Here is a 16966-nt window from a genome sequence, read left to right on the forward strand (position 1 = left end):
CCTTCATGTCTGTCGCTGGACAGGAAGTGATATGGGGCAAGGTTTGGTGACATTACAGTCATCATTGGTCGTGTCATGCTGGGCCCGTCTTGTTGGGGTGGCCTTAAAACTTAAACGGACCCAAGTAATCGACCCCAATCAAGTAGACGGTTTCAACTTTTAGTTGATTAATTGACTCGCATGCTGTCTTAGCATCATGTGGCCTTGAGAGAGCGAGTGAATTGTTTGTTGTGTTTTTGTGTTTCCCAGTTTTACTTTAATTGCGCTATCAGCATCGTGTCGTGAGACAGAGCATCCATTATGGAATGCCCAGAGGGCAGTGCAACAGCCTCATGCGAAAGAGAACGACCCGCAGAAGCGAATATAGTATCAACACTGCTTCTGAAATTCCTTGAAGTGACCTCTTTCATTTAACCACACACTTGGGGGCAGCACTTTCCCATGCGCCGTGCTATTGAGAACTGTTGGATGGCAAGCAAACCAATATTTTCAGTTTACTAAAGATATGTCTTTAAATATATATAGGGTGGCCCAAAATCCAGGACACACAGAGGTAAAATATTTATTTTAACAAATCACAAAGGGTTATGGCATTTATTTTAACGTTTTTCGAACTGACTTGCATTAATATTCATTTATGTTTGTATGAATTCCCTTTTGAATAGAATTTAGGACTTTTTCAAGAATCCAGGTGTAAGTGTAATCTTGAGCATTCATCATTTATGTTTTATCTCAATTCATTCAGAGTTCTCAGGTGAGGCTTGTAAATTATTATAGGTGACCCCCAGGAAAAAATATATTAATAACAGCTAGCTACAATATTTACGTAATGAATAGACAATTGAAACATTTTAATGCCAGTGTTAATAAAAGTTAAATAACCCTTTGTGTCCTGACTTTTGGACCGCCCTGGAGATACAGAAAGACAAAGATCCCCCGTGTAGCCTTAACAAACATTTGGGGCAAGTGCTGTTAGCGAGCACTTACGAATGCCGGCACGGCACATGAGAGGGGGTGGGTGGCCTGCACCATGCCCGACCGCCTTTGTCTCCCCAGTGGCGATGCTTACACACCGCCCCAGGTACTAATTTGAGGCCTAGTCGACCTAGGGGAGGCCTAGGACCGGTTCAGATATTCGCCACTGGTGTTGGCCGTGAGCGGGAATCGAACGCGGGTCACCGGATTCATAGCGCAGCGTAGCGCTAACCGCTACGTGACCACTCCCCATTGTATAGGCACACACACAAACACACTTGGTGCTTGTGTGTGTTTTAAGTTGCACCTTCAGAGTAACATACCAGGTGAATACGGGGATTTTCTAGAAGTGGCATCACCGCATGCTGTGGACATTGGCAAAATGCTTTTATTCATTCCCACAGCAGGATACCATCCTCAAATGGAGGTGTAGGGGGTGTTTTAGAGTTACCTTGCTGTTTTGATTGCAAAGAATAAAAAAAAAACTATTTTATTTACCAGGTAAGACCTACTGAGCTGTATCGCTCTTTTTCAGAAGCGACCTAAGCCACAAATGATAGCCCAATGCAGCGACTTATTACGTGGAAATGTAAAGCAGCCAAACACATTAAACGCATGCTTTATAAATGTGGAGGGAAACACCACAGGACCCAGATGAAAAATCCACGCAACCACGGCGGGGGGGGGAGAGAGAGAACACGCAAACTCCGAATATACAGGAGGCGTCAGGGTCGGGATTAAGCCTTGCCAATGAAAATATGCCGGAGGGGGGGTAGTGTCCCCGAGAGTCCAAAACCAACATGTCGCTGCGCTGCGCCGATGCTGGGATATTACACAAACAATCCTCGGGAGAAGCCCCGGGGGGGAATGTTGCATTTGCAGGTGTTTTCTGCTGGCACCGTTGAATGAATGCGCGGGGTTGTTTCGACGTGCAAGGCAGTGGGAAAATGGCTTCAGAAGCCGTAGTTGTACCAATTCCCACCTTCCACCCTCCATACTCTTGGCCAAATAGCAGTCTGGGACGGAGTCGGGCACTGGAACTTGTAATGTGGTACTTTCGCTCCACTTGTCCTGCAATGAGTATTCCCAGGTGTGACCTCATATTCTCGGTTTATGCACCAAAACGTCGATGTAGAGCTTGGGGACCCGTTACCAGTTTCTAAGGGGTCGAGTGGTGGCGCGGTGGAAAGTGCACTTGCTCTACAAACCTGGTGGCCTGTGCTCGATTTGCAGCTTCGGCTAAAATTAGTGATGGGTGATTATTGAACCGGTTCTGGGTCTCCCCCGACCTCTTTCACTTGTATGGACCAGAGTGGTTAAATATGGAGAGGCCTTCATCTAGCAGTGGATTGACAAAGGACTGTATAATTACCAATTACTACAACAGCAAATTATTAAACCGATTTCAGCATTGCAGTATGTTTATCAGTTATCATATTTTGTTTGGTGTTTAAATAGATTTCCTAGTGAACAATATATTTATATTACCATGTGCTGGCAGGCCACATGACATCTTACATCATATGTATGGACATGATGACATCATACTTTATTTGGAGCTTTCGTGACTGCAGGAATTACTCTTTGGTTCTTTCGGTAAAGTCACGTATAAAGAGAAAATAATAAATTAAATACATGCCATGTGATGACATCACATGGCATCATGACGTCAATAGCTCTACATGTGGCCACTGATATTGTCTTCAGGTATATTGCCTTCACCTTGTACATCTTGCGTTCATCTCACGAGTCTGTATCCCTTGTCTGCAGCTCTCTCATCTTTGTCTATCTCCCTTTCATCTCAATAATATGTGTCTCGCTGGGTCCCAGCGAGCCATGTCTCTTGACAGGCCATCGTTTTGGTGGGTCCACTCCAAGATGCTTCGTAGGCTGTATCTGGCCAGCGGGCCATCAGTTCGGGAGAACTCTGCACAAAATGAATGAATGGAACAGCGAACGCATTGGATCTCATCTCCCTCATCCATAGGTGCTGTACATTTGGGTCGGGAGGAACTGCAGCAACCGATTCATCAAGGACGTCCTTGGTTTTCCCAACTACATCTCCATTCCGAACACAATGGTGAGATTCATTCCCGCTGCTTCAAGTGACGTTTCTCCCAGGCTTGGGCCACACATGGCCACGCACCAGTGGCAGTGTGCGTAGGCCACGCTGTTGTGTGCCATGCTGGCTCCAAGTCGATGCTCTCTGTGTAAGAATAGATGTTTGTCTTTGCGCACACGTGTCTGTGTGTGGTTTGGGGAGTGGTAACGTAGTCGTTCATTAACTTTGCTATGAACCTCGTCAACTGAGTTTGATTCCTGGCCACAGCTGATGTTAGTGGCGAATATCTTGAGCCGGTCTGGGGCTCTCCTCTAAGTGGACTTGGCATTAAATGTGTACCTTGTGCGGTATGTACACATTATCACTGGGAAGACGAGGCTGTCTAGGCATGGTGGTCATACCACCTCAAGCACTGTGCTGGCCTCCACAGGTGCTCACCCACAGCACTTGCCCCAACTATTTATAAAGGCTACATGGGGGGTGTTTTGTATTTGTGCGTGTGTGCGAGCACACGTCTTGGTGTTTGATGTGTGCGATCTTGAGAGGCCACTTCTGTGCGGTGCCCTGATTTCACGGTGCAATGGTGCGGTGAAGCAGAGTCCCTGGCGATGCGTTCTTTTCGCAGGTCGATTTGCCCGAACTGGACAACACCACGTCGGAGAGAACGAGAGACTTCTTGTCGTGGATTCGAGAGCCAAGGCCCTTCCATTCCACGCAGCACGTCATCAAGTATGCTCCCCACCAAAGACGCATCGCTCCTGATCGCTAGGCTGATTTTCAGAGGCGTTTTAAAAGCCACTTACGATATTCTTTGTTCTTTCGGTGAAGTCACGTAGAAGAGAAATAATAAAAAGAACCAAGAATATTGTAAGCGGCTTTTATAACGCCTCTTTACCGAAAGAACCAAGAATACGGATCCCTGCAGTCACGAAAGCTTTAAATCAAGATTTAGCCGCTTACGATGTTTATAAAATAAAATCGTCACATTTATTGCATCGTGCAAGTTGAATGGGGACCCGATGCTCAGGTGCACGAATTACATCTCATGTTCTTCATTTCTTTTGTCGGGTTAGCCCCTTGCACGCAGCTAACAAGGGAGTCAACTATAAAATAAAGAATGGGGAAGGTCACAGAGGGAAATAAACGGGAGGAGTGGGGGGGCACGGTCTGGTTAGGGTTAGTCCCACATGTGACATGTGTCAATGCTGATTTCAGAAGCCACTTTTTCTATTTAATGTTAGCGATTAATACGGTTGTGTGATACAGCATGCACGTATGTTCAACCAGATGCACATGTACAGCCCATTTAGCAGTCCATTGCTGGATGAGAGACTCCCAACGCGATGTGGGCTGCGCCTCCAAGTTGGCTATGTGCTGTTGTAGTCAGCATGCAGTCGCCCGTCGGTGTATGTTGTGCATTATGTAGTAATGGTCTCTCTTGTGCATGCACGGTGTGTGTTATGTCGTTATTGCGTTTAATAAGCATGCCCTTGACTGGCACTTGAAACGTGTCCACGCAGTGTAATTTAGGCCTGTGGTCTATTAGGTGTGCTCATGTTTCTGTACGAGACACCATGTAGTATACGCTGCCTATAGGGTATTATCAGTTACACGTTCATGTACAGTCTTTGTGTGCAATTTATATGAAAAAAATCATTTCAAATTTTTTTTGGTCCTGTCGTTGGTGACTGGGCTTAGACCATCAATTCGCTGCAACTGAAAATCCGGTTTAAATCGTGAGCAGCTGAAATCCAGCATTGATGTATTTTGAACTTATTTCACATCGTTCATTGCCAACCATGCTAATTGGACTTGCGGGGGAAGGATAACAAACGAAACACATAAAGCAATTGTTAAGAAATTCGTTTTCAATTAATATTTAAAAGTGCATAGCTCCAGTGGCTTCATAATATCGGTAGGAAGAGCATTCCAGACGGCCGCAGAAGCGCATCTAAAAGCGCGCGATGCAGTGACCATCTTTGCTCCATGGCTAGCCAAAAGCCGCTGTGAGGATGACCAGAGTTCGCGTGATGGTTTATGCTCCTTAAAGAGATCAGCAAGGCATTGCGGTTAATTTGTGGCAAGCACTTTTTGTGTATTGAGTGCGACCTTAGAATGTATTCGGCGAGCACTGGACGGACGCAGTCAGATCATGCAGTACCCGTCAGTGTTTTGACCCCTGAGCCTCCCGGCCTCTTCTCTCAAGCCTTCGTTAACCCTGCACTTGGCTGCTTTCTATGACATTATCTTGCGGTAGTTGTCCCAAAGCGTCATTGCGCCACTTCCCTGTGTTCTAACCGTTGATGTTGCCGCTTGCAGGGACGACAGCACCAACAGGACGATCTTCATCGAGCATCTTGTGGAGGACAGGTCCGAGTCTTCGATGTCATACTCTGAGTTCCTGCAGCACATACAGCGACAGATCTGCAAGTAGGGAATGGAGTTTCGCTGGTGCTTATGGATCCTTGGAATCGGCCTCAAGTGGAAAAGCAGAGATGCTTTTTTTTGTCAGCTGGTTCTTATTTGGCTGCAGTTTTTTGGATTAGGTGTTCTGTCAGAGCTCATGAATGTTGATGTGGAATTAACTGGTTTAACGGCGAGAGGCCAGTGGACTTGTGGTGGTGCTGCCTTTTAAAATGCAGGCCATTCGTCGGCAAGGAATGGCAGGACCATTGTGGGGCTCTGCACAGTACATTTCGGAGCACAGCTACACCAGAGAAACTGTCAATGCAGGAATGTGTGTGTCATCAACATGTCGATACACTAGAATCCAGACTAAGATATTGTGAAATATAAAAAAGTAATTTGCTGAATGTGCCGTATTACATATTCTCAGATCAATTACGTGGTCTTAACCTTGAATGCATCCGACACAGTTAATTCCAGAATTGATGAGAACGTTCGAAAAATGTATCCAAAAATTGATCCAAAAATTTATTAAATTGTTTCGCAACAACTTGAATTGCTTGGCGCACAGCCCATTAGGCTCATGGCTTTTTGGATTGAGGTGCCATGTGTTTTGGCCTTGGGGCCAAATACGATTTCAAAAGCTGATTAATGTTGTTTTTTGTTTGTCAAATGGCTGTGTTTTTGAGGATGAACGAACCCCATGCCTGGTTTACTTAAAGATGTGCACGTGTATAATTTATACTCACTGTTTCTCAACCCTTTCTCACGTGCCGAGTTAATTTTCCTCTCTAAAAAAATAAATCCACACCTGGCATTTTTTACCGTTAGTTGCAATTAACTTCTGTTATGGGACCATCCTTGCTCTCACAAGGCTGAGCAGTCTCTTTTTTGAGGTCTTATTTATTGATCATATCGCAACGTGAGCTGATGCCAGAGGACGGCCTTCGTTTGCTTAGAGGACCCCGGCAACATTTAAGATATTGAATCGTACAGAAATGTGAAATGTTCGTCTCATTTTTATACCGTATACTTTTTTCTATGAGTTAGAATAAGCTATAAAGTACATAAGGAAATAGCCCTTGCTTTGCTGGAGAGCTCGACACCAAACGGAAAATAACCCCCAGCATTAAAATGGATTTAAAGAGACTGCATGTCTCAAATGTTCATGATTATAACATGGCATCGCCATTTGATGAAGTGTTTCAGTAGGTTCCAGAGAAAAGTCTTCATGTGCGGTAGAATCGTGTGCTTGTTCTCAACCTACACAGGGAGTCTGAATAACGATACAAGTTGATTTAACTTTCTTTCCCACGTAAGGAAATTCGATTGTCCTAACGAGACTAAACTTGATTTGAAGCTTTCGTGACTGCAGGAATTACTCTTTAGTTCTTTCGGTAAAGTCACGTAGAATGAAAATAAAATAAATAATAGAGTACGACGTTTCGGTGGCAACAAAAGCAACCGTCATCAGGTAGAACTAAATTTGAGAGAGACACAACATAGACACACAGAGACACACAACATAGACACACAGAGAGAGACAAAACACAGACACACAGACACACACAACATAGACACACAGAGACAGAGACATCTCTGTGTCTATGTTGTGTGTCTCTCTGTGTGAGACGTCTCTGCGTGTCTATGTTGTGTGTGTCTGTGTTGTCTCTCACTGCCTGTGTGTCTGTGTCTCCGTGTCTGTGTTGTGTCTCTCTCTCAAATGTAGTTCTACCTGATGACGGTTGCTTGTGTTGCAATCGAAAGGTCGTACTCTATTATTTAATGTATTTTCTTTCTACGTTACTTTACTGAAAGAACCAAAGAGCCGAACGAGATTAGTTGATACAAATTTTCCCCAGCTGAATGGACAGCTCAATGGCAAAAGATGGATTTTTTTGCACGACGGTGCTAAGTTTGGAGAAAACGATGAAACTTATGGTTGTGATTTATGGCAACAGAGGCAATTTGCAGACGCTATAATTACAATTCAGCTGTCGTTTTAAACCGTGGCTTAAGCGTGAGCACATAAAATGAGGGCACTAATCCTTCAAAGACGACACCACTTGAATTGAATTATAAACACTACTTAAAACAAGAATGAAGTATTTTTTTTTACCAGATGCACATATCTCTTCAGAGTGGGCTGTACCTATCGAAGCAGCTATTTCTATTTCATGGAACATTCTCATATGGTATTTGTAAAACGTTTAAAAACAAAAAATCACTGCACTTTCTTTAATAACCCTGAAATGGTGTACACAAGCAATGCTTTTGTTTTTCATATGATCTTCGTTAAGTGGCTGCACGTGATTTTCTTTCCTCTCACTTTTGACGTTCGAAGCTTTGTTCCTCTAGATGGCATGCATGGACTTAACTTTGGGCCTAGGTGCACGTGTCTAATAAGCCTAGTGAATGTGACTGACCAAAATGCCATGCTGTGGCTGCATTTGCTCATCAGAAAATATTAGGGGGAAAACCAGGACGGTTTATTTATATTGGTCAGGTTTTCCCTGGTGACACGTTTCGTGGGTACATCTTTTCTACACGTGCAGCCCATTTTGTTAACCTGCTGCCAGAAAGGGCCTCCCCACCACTCACACCTTGATGGCCCTGAAGGATATTGGTCCATTCTTCACCACGCCGGTCAGTGCGAGTTTGTGCACTGCGGTTGCCCATCCAAGCACTATCCAGGCTTAAAGCTTGCTTAGCTTCCCAAGTCTGGTGTAATCAGGCGCATTGTGGGCGATTTCATCACACAGGTGGCACCTATATCTTGGGAAACAAAAATAAGGCGAGGCTGCGATTGGCGTAAACACTACGCAAGCATTGCATGTCTCTGACGACGTCGGCGTGGACTATCGCGTAAATGTAACACATTTTCCCCAAAAATAACATCAGCCTGTGGGCAAATCCCAACCCATTGTCCCACTGCTTTACGCATTCTTAAAATAAAGCACAAACCTGCCAGTGTTTTCACGTTGTGGGGCCACCTCCGAGAAAACCACAGGCCCCGCCAAAAAAGTTCATGAACAGTGGCATATCCTCACATTGTCATTCGTAATATGTGAGCAGTACCTCTTAATACTAAATTGCAGAAGGATGGCTTTAGCTATGGGGCTCGAATGCTTGACTGCAGGGGGGGTGGGGGGAGTGAGACATTTTTAACTTGAAGGATGCTTTTGTGATATTCTCTCCGAGTGTAGTCCTTATAATCCACAGCCGTTCATTGCTTTTGCCGACTGATGGAATACAAATACTTGATGTTTAGCATTTCGTTATACAGTATACTGAAGCTTGACCAGCAGGGCAAATACATTATAATTATATTCATCAAGCCGTCAGCGTTTCATGTTTATGTCCGTGTGTTTATGCTTGTTGTCACATTTAGATGTTCAGTATTTGAGTGTACTTGCAGTATATAAGGTAAATGGTTTTTCCTTACTCTTGCAGGCATAGCAAGCAGGGCTTGGCATTGCACCTGAAGGGGCGTTAACCGGGCAGTTGTGGGGCGCACAAGACTAATGTAACTGTGCCGGAGATAAATCGCTCAGAACGTCTGTGGTTCAGGGTTCAAGCCCTGGTTTTGGTAAGTTAATAAAAAGAAACAGAGTCCAGACATGTGTTTTTTTACACACGCTGCATTTTATTCTCTCAGAACCGTCAGAAACTTAACGAGTTCTGAGTATATTGTCACAAGTGGTTGAACTCGATTTATCGCAGCTCAAGTCCCCGAGAGCAAAAAGTTACTTGCGTTTGAGTGTGGAATTCTGTTTTATTTATAAGGGAAAGGCATTCCTTGCATAAGTGCGTATTTTTGATCAGTTTGAAAATAACTTTTAAAAAAGTCACTATCAGTTATACAAAACAATTGGACCAACAGTGTTCCTTCCGTTCATAATTGTTACAGCAAATGCTGTTCGTGATTGGCATCTGCTGTAGTAGCTTTAAAATAACTCTGGCTCAAAACGCCAACGAGCATGTCTGCGTGCTGGGTCTTACATTTTTAACAGCTTGTGGTTTATTGGACCATCTTTTAAAATGCAGTCTAAAACTTTTGCTTTAAAATAGATTTGTTATTGTAAGTTAAACAAGCAAAAAAACAATGAAAATAATCCCACACAAAACACTCTTGCAGTAGATATGTGGGAAAAGAGTTGTGATAAAAACCAAAAATGGGAATTAACGATCATGGAACTCGTAATGTGGCCACTTTTTTAATCCCTATTTTCAGTTGCATTCAAAGAAAAGCTGACACACAACTCGGCGCTTAACCACCGGTAAGAATAAGCTTAAACAACATGCGGGAAAGCTGATCAGCTCGTACTTATTTAAACGAATTTGGTCCCTCCGTGTTACCCGAGCCGGCTTTTTTTTGCACAACTTTTGTGCAGTTTACATCGAACCTTGCGGCGTTTAAGTGCCGCGTGCGACGCAACGATTCTCACACCACAGCGATCGGTCACCCCCCTCCGCCTCAAGCGCAGCCCTTCCATCGCTGCCAGGATGCACAGTGCACACGTGCGGAGGTGATGTGAGACACGCGCCTGGAGTGGTAGCGATGGGAGCTTGGCTAAGGTGGTGGGGTACACGGTGCTCGCAGTTTGTGAACTACTGACACAAGGTAACTTGTAGCATAGTGTAACTAAGAGTGAAGGCTCACCGCGTCCTGTATTTTACTAACGTGTCTATTTACACTGGAGATGTGAAGCGTTTTATACAAAAATTGTATAGCGACAACCAGGTAACATATATAACTTATTTCCATGTTTAATCAAAATAACAGCAGCCTGCTCTGTTAACTTGTTTCCTTTGAGCTTTCAAATTAAGTGCAGAGTTTGAATAGTTAGCATTGGAAAGATCGATGGCATTTGAAAATTGTTGAAATAAATATTTTCTGGTCACGAGTTGATGTGTTGCCTCTTGATGCGCAGCTTCAAACGCCCGACATAAAAACCGAATATCGCTTGGCTTGCTACAATTTACCTATTGCTTCAAATAACTCCAAACATAGATATGCACAAATAACCTGATTACAAATATGTATAATAGCCTCCGATGTGTGTTGAGGTTGCACTGCACACGGCCCAACGTCAAAACCCGAAAAATAAACACCGGAGAGCAATAGGCCACAATCGCAAACCTAATCCATAAACAAAGTTTTGTACTGGGAGGAATTTTGAGAGTTTTTCTTGGGGGGGGGGGGGGGTCACGCTTTAAGGCAAGGCGGCTACAGTTTCACCATTATTTCAGCTTAACAAACCCGCTCAGCAGGGGGTAGACCACTCTGCTCATTTGCTGCTCGGATTTCCAGAAGACGGAAAAAAACCACATCCTCAGGTGATGTTCATGCAGTTCACGTCTGACAATGTTCCTGGCTACCCTGTATGTTGAATTTCTTTCTCACCGTACGTAGCCAACCGCACTCAACGGAGGTACGGGGGGAACGACAACTAAGCACAAAAAAGCAGTTTTAAAGATGTAAAAGTGCAAAGCTCCAGTAGCTCCTAATATCGAAAGGCCATTCCAGGCGGCCGCAGAAACACATCTGAAAACGCGCGACGTCTTTGTTCGATGGCTGGCCAAAAGCCGCTGCTGCGTGGATGACCACCGGAGTTCGCTGCGATGCTTCCTGCTCCTTGATCAGCGAGGTGCCGTGGCTCATTTGTGACATCCACTTTGTCCCATCGTGCTGCGGCGGCAGTCACTGGCAAGACGGGCCGTTTTTAAGTTGAAGTCTCCTCGCTCACATAATGAGTGATGGCAGCTTAAAACGTGCCAGCAGCTTTGGGGTCACATTGCTGGAATTTATAATTTATATTTGTATAAAGTGCCCGCCGAATGGGAAAAATGTCAAAGACTGTACAGAAATACAGAAAATGTATGCAGTGCCACGTTCCAAGTTACCATAAGTGTTCATCTAAAATCCATGCATTCTGCAAATTGCTTGTTTGTAAACAGTTTATTTGAGCTTCTATTGTACTATTAAAGAGTAACGGATGCAATAAGCTTCAAGATTTTTAGGAAACCATTGGATACGTTTTGTGAACTTGGCTGATTTCCACTGAATATTGGTCTCCGGCGTTAAGTGAAAGCAGTGCTTGGCAGTAGAGGCCTTGTATTTAATATTCACCGTATATCTGATACCTTAACATTTCATACCCATTCCTGAATCACAACAGCTGGGAAATTATTCTACCAGTGTATCGCACATTACAGGAAATACCTTGGTAATGAAAGTCATGAAATAGATATTGCTCCATGAGCAATACATTTGCAAAGGGAAATAGCAAAATAACGTTTATCAAGACTCCCAGTATCAAGGTGATACCGAAAATACTGATAACTATATTTCTATAGCACAACATATGATCCAGTCTTGAATATTGCCAGTATCACTCGTTATACCATGTGTGTGTATGCACGGTTTCCACTGCTGGATTAAGGCCTTCCAACAGCGTGTGGGGGTTATTTGACCATACTCCATAACGCTGCTCTGTGTGGGTTGAAGGCGGTGGCAGGGGGGGCACAGAGGGGGTACAATACTACAATATATTTAGCTGCACACTGCCCTCTGCTGCCCACCACATAGCCCAGCAGAACTGGAATGCAGAATTCTCACCACAGGTTCACGGATGCCAATGGTGATGTGCACCACTCACCATGACTTGGAGAAAGGAGACTAAGGGTTGGGGACTGGGTTTTTCATAGTTGTGCCGTATAGCTCGGATGTGCTTTCAGGCTGTAACCGTGGGGTTGTTCGGAATTATGTCCTACGTTTCACTACATATCTGCTGGGAACCTCTTCACAACCAGAAGGTAGGAAGATCTCGAGAAGCTCCCAGCACGTGGGCCAAATTGTCAAACATCATGCCAAACAACACGCGGTACAAACCGAAAACAATTCAGAGCTAAGGGTTGCGGTGGAGGGGGGAGCGGAGTTGGTGGGATGAGTGCATTGCAGAGGGAAGGCCGGAGGAGAGCGAGAGAGAGCCGGTGCTCAGTACAGCTTGAGGTGCCCCGTCACCTCGCCCACCGCGCGCACGGGGCCGGGCCCCACGGCCAGCACTGTGCACGACCCGGCGGCCACCTGCGTGCGCCCGGCGTCGCACACCACGGGCGCCCCGAGCCCCAGCGCGCGCGCCCTCTCCTGCAGCTCCAGCAGCGCCGCCTCGTCTTCCACGCGCGTCACGATCTTGGCCTGCCCGCCGCGGCGCCAGCGTCTCAGCGCGCCCGGCTGGCGCGCCGCCGCCAGCCGGTACGCGGCCACGGCGGCGTGCGCGCACTGAGCCGCCGCCTTGCCCTTGCCCATCTTGAGGTCGGCGCGCACGACCAGCACCATCTTGTGCTCGTCGGCGTCGTCGTCGCTTCCTGTGTCATCGCCGACGCTGTTGCCGTCGCTGTCCACGTCGTCTCCGCCGCCGTCGTCGAAGTCGTCATCCTTGTCGTAGCCGTCGTCGCTGCTGCTGCCGCCCCCCTCGCGACCGTGTGCCTGGCCGGCGTGGTCTGCCGGAGGACCGTGGGCAGGGGCGGTGGCCAAGCGACCTCGCAGGAACCACGCGAGTGCGAAGCCGCAGCCCAGGCTGGCGAGGAGAGACGCCGCGGAGGCGTGGAGCGGCATGGCAGACATCGCTCGGGGAGGGGGTGACGCTTGAGATTTTTGAGATCGCGTCCTTCCTGCCCACCTTTAAAAAATGACAAAGAACATTAATTGCAGCACTTCATGAGATAAACAAAAGGCGCACACTCACAATGGTTTTCAAGTTGACAGGAGAAACATCCTCGTCACTGCCTTCGACATGCATTTAAAAAATGTGGACAAACTAAGCTTGATTCTAGATTTGAAGCTTTCGTGACTTTACCGAAAAAACAAAAGAGTATAAACTAAGCTTGACCAAGTTTAGTTAAGTTTACAAAAAAACATCCCATGTAATTTTTAGCTGTGTAGGGTAATTTATAAGGACCATTAATGTATGTAAACAAAACATCCAGTTTTTGTTTATGAAATATGCGACATGTCACTAAATCTTGTGGGTTTTTTCCCAATGGTCTCGACTCCAGAACAACATTGCAGCATGTTATGTATCGGCCCGTGGAATCCGATTTTGCTGTTCTAACTTTCTGACCCGCCCATAATGGACATCAGAGACAAAGAGCTTCATAGCTCATCGGATTCCTCCTCCAGTCTAAATCAAGATGCTGATATTTTACAAGGGGTGTGTAATGTTATTGTGACTTGCATTTAAAACATGTAAAATGTCACGCTCGATTGTTTTAATGTTTATGCACCGTTGCATTTAATTAGGCCAGTACTGTACTAAGAATAAATTGTATAAACTTGACACTGCCCTGACGTTGATCACTGCTGTCACAGCCTTTTCCGTTTTTGTCTCTTGGGATTTGGTGTTCGAGAAGGGCAAGAGAGATGAAATTGTACACACCCTAAAGTGTGGTGATTATCAGTCTGAAAACCCATCGTCAAACTTAGGCTCCCAAACGGCCCAAGCTGGGCCTAAAATGCAGCATTACATTGATTAGAAAGCAGGTCACGTGTAACAACAGGAACGTGTATCAGCCCCTTTGTCAATCCACTGCTGGATGTGTGTCTCACCCAGGCCGTACGGATTCGTGGGAGTTACTTGACTATACTTCACCGTGCTGGTTGCCGCCGCCACAGGTATCACTCGCCACTGATGCCAGACGCGTCGTCTGTGCCGTTTGAAACGAGATAGCAGCGATATGAATCACGATATCCGCACTTGTAGATACGCATAGGTACCGTACAACAAATTCGCCAAACACGAAGAGGTAATTCACTTCTGTGAATGCCTTACTTTATACGGTACGTGAAGAGGGGGTGCAGTGTATAGCGATGACTAATCCGGCGACCCGAGTTCCATTTCCGACCACGGCTAACGTCAATGGTGATATCCAAAATCGGCGCTGGGCCACCAATAACAACTCTATCCACTGTGCCTGGCCATGTGCACCTTGAGGCCACGTGAAGTGCTGACGGCTCGCTTACAGGAAGACCTCGGGAGAGACCCAGCAGGTGCCATGGGTTGGTTGAGATGACTGGTAGATGGAGCAGCTGTACCCCCTCCTGTGCCAGGCTAGGTGCAGGTCACAGGACAGACCCAGCAGGTGCCATGGGTTGGCTGGCTGAGATGACCAGTTGATGTACCCAGCTGTACCCCCTACTGGGCCACACCACGTACTGTATGTGTCACCCCTCTCCCCGTACTGACCAACGTGATGAAGTATGGTCCAACAATGCTGATGACCAACACAACGTGCGCATTAACTACAGCATTGTGGCAGACGCGTGGCTGACAATGACTGCTACTGTACACCCACGTGGTTCGGAGCACGTGGCCGAGTTAAAGATTCGTGGATTCGGCTTTAAGGCTTCATTACCCCCCCCCCCCGCGTCTCGTTCCGTGCGTCGTCACCAGCTGCTAACAACAAGATGTTTTAGTGTCTCTTGCGGTGTAAATATTTCGCGTTTCGTCGTCAATTCCCCCAGACACGTGGGTCGAGAGAAACCTAAGAAACGCGACCCGCGCGCGGCTTTTGACGCCGTGAGCCGATGGGAGTGGAGGCGGCGATCCTCGCGCGATGTCATCCGAAGGCCGCGTTGTTCGTCACCGCCGTCGTTCTCGACAACCCATCAGACCCGCACGGCGCACGAGGCAAGAGCAGACGGCGAAACAGAACGGAGAGACGAGAGCCGAGACGAGCGCGGTGGCGCACACGGACGCAGTTTTACCTGCAGCCGCGTTGCGCTAACACCCCCCACCCCACCACCCCCACTGTGATCTCGTATTAAAGCTGTCGCCTACACGGTTGTTCGTGTTCCCCATTAACCCTCGCTGCTAATGCGTTGATCAAAATCGTCAGTAACAGGAGTGGTAGTGGTGGTAGGAGTGTTGATGCCAACCATGGAACGACGTTCTTCGCTTGAAGCCGCCTGCCCTCCGCGCGGCGGCGAAGTCCCCGCCAGAGCGGGCGGGGGTAGTGGGGGGAGCCGAGATCCACTGACATCCCCCCCCCTGCTGCCTCCATCGTCCAGGCTCGATCCACTGCTGCCGGATGAAGGCGACCACCCACCACGCGTCCACTCACACAGCCCGTGGCCAGAAAGCCACCGTCCCTGCCGATGTAACAACAACAACTCAAATTTTCGATTTAAAGCTTTCGTGACTGCAGGGATTCATCTTCTTGGTTCTTTCGGTAAAGTCACGTAGAAGGGAAATAATAAAATAAAACAATAAAATAATTATTATGTTTTATTTTTATTATTTTATTGTTTTATTTTTATTATTTTATTACTTCCCTTCCACGTGACTTTACCGAAAGAACCAAGAAGAACAACTCAGTGCAGACGTATCACAAGTGCACGCTTATCCGGATTGCTGGTGTGCACACACGAAGTGTGCTTATATCCGCGACGTACGCTTGTGTTTAGAAGTGCACCATTGGAACCTCCTTTGCCAGTAGCAAAATGTAACTGTTTTTTTACCCTTTTATCTGGCAACAAAACTGACACCTTTTGGCGTCATCTGGTCCAACACCATGTGAGACTAGGCTCTAAGCAAAGCTGTCTCGGGTGTGGACCAAACAATTTCAAGGACAGTGCACATACATTATCAGAGTTGTGTTTTTTGTTTGCATTCCGACCGCAGGTATTGTGGTCAATGCAAACATGACTCCTTGTAAAAAATGTGTCAGTTTAGAAGTGCGCTTATCAGAAGTGTACTTGTACCAACGGTGTCCTTATATCCGAACTGCGCTCGCATCTGATCTGTGCTTATAGGCAAGGTGTGCTTATATGCGACGTGTGTACATGTGTTGGTCTGCTTGTATCAGAAGTGTCCTCATTCAAAGTGTATGTATATCCGAAGTGTGCTTAAATATAACGATCGAATGCTGTGCCTCTGGCAATACTGTCAAGACAAGAGTCGTTATAGCTATTTAAGTCTAATTTTTTAAGCCAATTTAAAGGTGAGTTTAAATTTAAAGGTGAATGTAAATTGGCTTAAAATGAGACTTAAATAGCTGACCTTTAAACTCCCCTTTAAATTGGCCTTTACCACCACGTGTCCTGCTTTCAAAAGTCTACGGATGAAAAGCGCCTTACAAATGTAAATAATTATTAATGACAATATTTATAATTGAAGTTTTATTGCAAAAGAGTCTCCCAGCTGGCCACCTCAATTCTCTCCTTCAGGTTAATCAAATAAGCGAGACCTGATTTGCCTGTACCATGAGTCTACTTCGGCAGCAGAATCTTTACACTGCAGGAGGAATCCGATTAGCTCTAAAGCTCTTTCTCACAGATGTCCAGTGGGGACGGGTCACAAAGTTACAAAAACAACAACAAGCAGTACAAAAACACGTGGAACAAATATTCCTCTTATCGTGGGCGGTTATCGATTGACGGAGTGGGTGGGTGAGTAGATGGGTGGGTGTGTGAATGTGTGAGGAGGTGGGTGTGTGAGTCCGCTGTGTGTAGTTGAATGT

General features: G+C 46.1%; 2 protein-coding genes across 10 annotated transcripts in view; one reads left to right on the top strand and one right to left on the bottom strand.

The window, feature by feature from the left end:
- Positions 1 to 10350, top strand: part of SEC24B (SEC24 homolog B, COPII component) — a 39365-nt gene extending 29015 nt beyond the window's left edge. For both annotated transcript variants that reach the window (XM_078613256.1, XM_078613257.1), the window contains exons 21-23: positions 2963 to 3055; positions 3663 to 3766; positions 5357 to 10350. In XM_078613256.1, coding sequence (XP_078469382.1) covers positions 2963 to 3055; positions 3663 to 3766; positions 5357 to 5471 — 312 coding nt within the window. In that variant the 3' untranslated portion in view covers positions 5472 to 10350. The remainder of the gene's footprint in view (positions 1 to 2962; positions 3056 to 3662; positions 3767 to 5356) is intronic.
- A 291-nt stretch (positions 10351 to 10641) lies between these two features.
- Positions 10642 to 15707, bottom strand: LOC144732047 (peptidyl-tRNA hydrolase 2, mitochondrial-like). Of its 8 annotated transcripts, none has more exons than XM_078613261.1 (3): positions 15384 to 15707; positions 14055 to 14152; positions 10642 to 13128 (listed from the first exon to the last, which is right to left on the bottom strand). In XM_078613261.1, exon 3 carries the CDS (start codon positions 13071 to 13073, stop codon positions 12444 to 12446), a length of 630 nt encoding a protein of 209 aa, XP_078469387.1. In that variant the 5' UTR covers positions 13074 to 13128; positions 14055 to 14152; positions 15384 to 15707; the 3' UTR covers positions 10642 to 12443. The 8 variants fall into 8 exon arrangements, with proteins under 8 accessions (XP_078469387.1, XP_078469391.1, XP_078469392.1 ...); XM_078613265.1 differs by lacking the exon at positions 15384 to 15707 and adding an exon at positions 15213 to 15377; XM_078613266.1 differs by lacking the exon at positions 15384 to 15707 and adding an exon at positions 14801 to 15201.
- Between the last annotated feature and the right edge of the window lie 1259 nt (positions 15708 to 16966).

The sequence above is a fragment of the Lampetra planeri genome, chromosome 41 (genome assembly GCF_965212315.1).
Source record: "Lampetra planeri chromosome 41, kcLamPlan1.2.h2, whole genome shotgun sequence".
Lineage (NCBI taxonomy): Eukaryota > Metazoa > Chordata > Hyperoartia > Petromyzontiformes > Petromyzontidae > Lampetra > Lampetra planeri.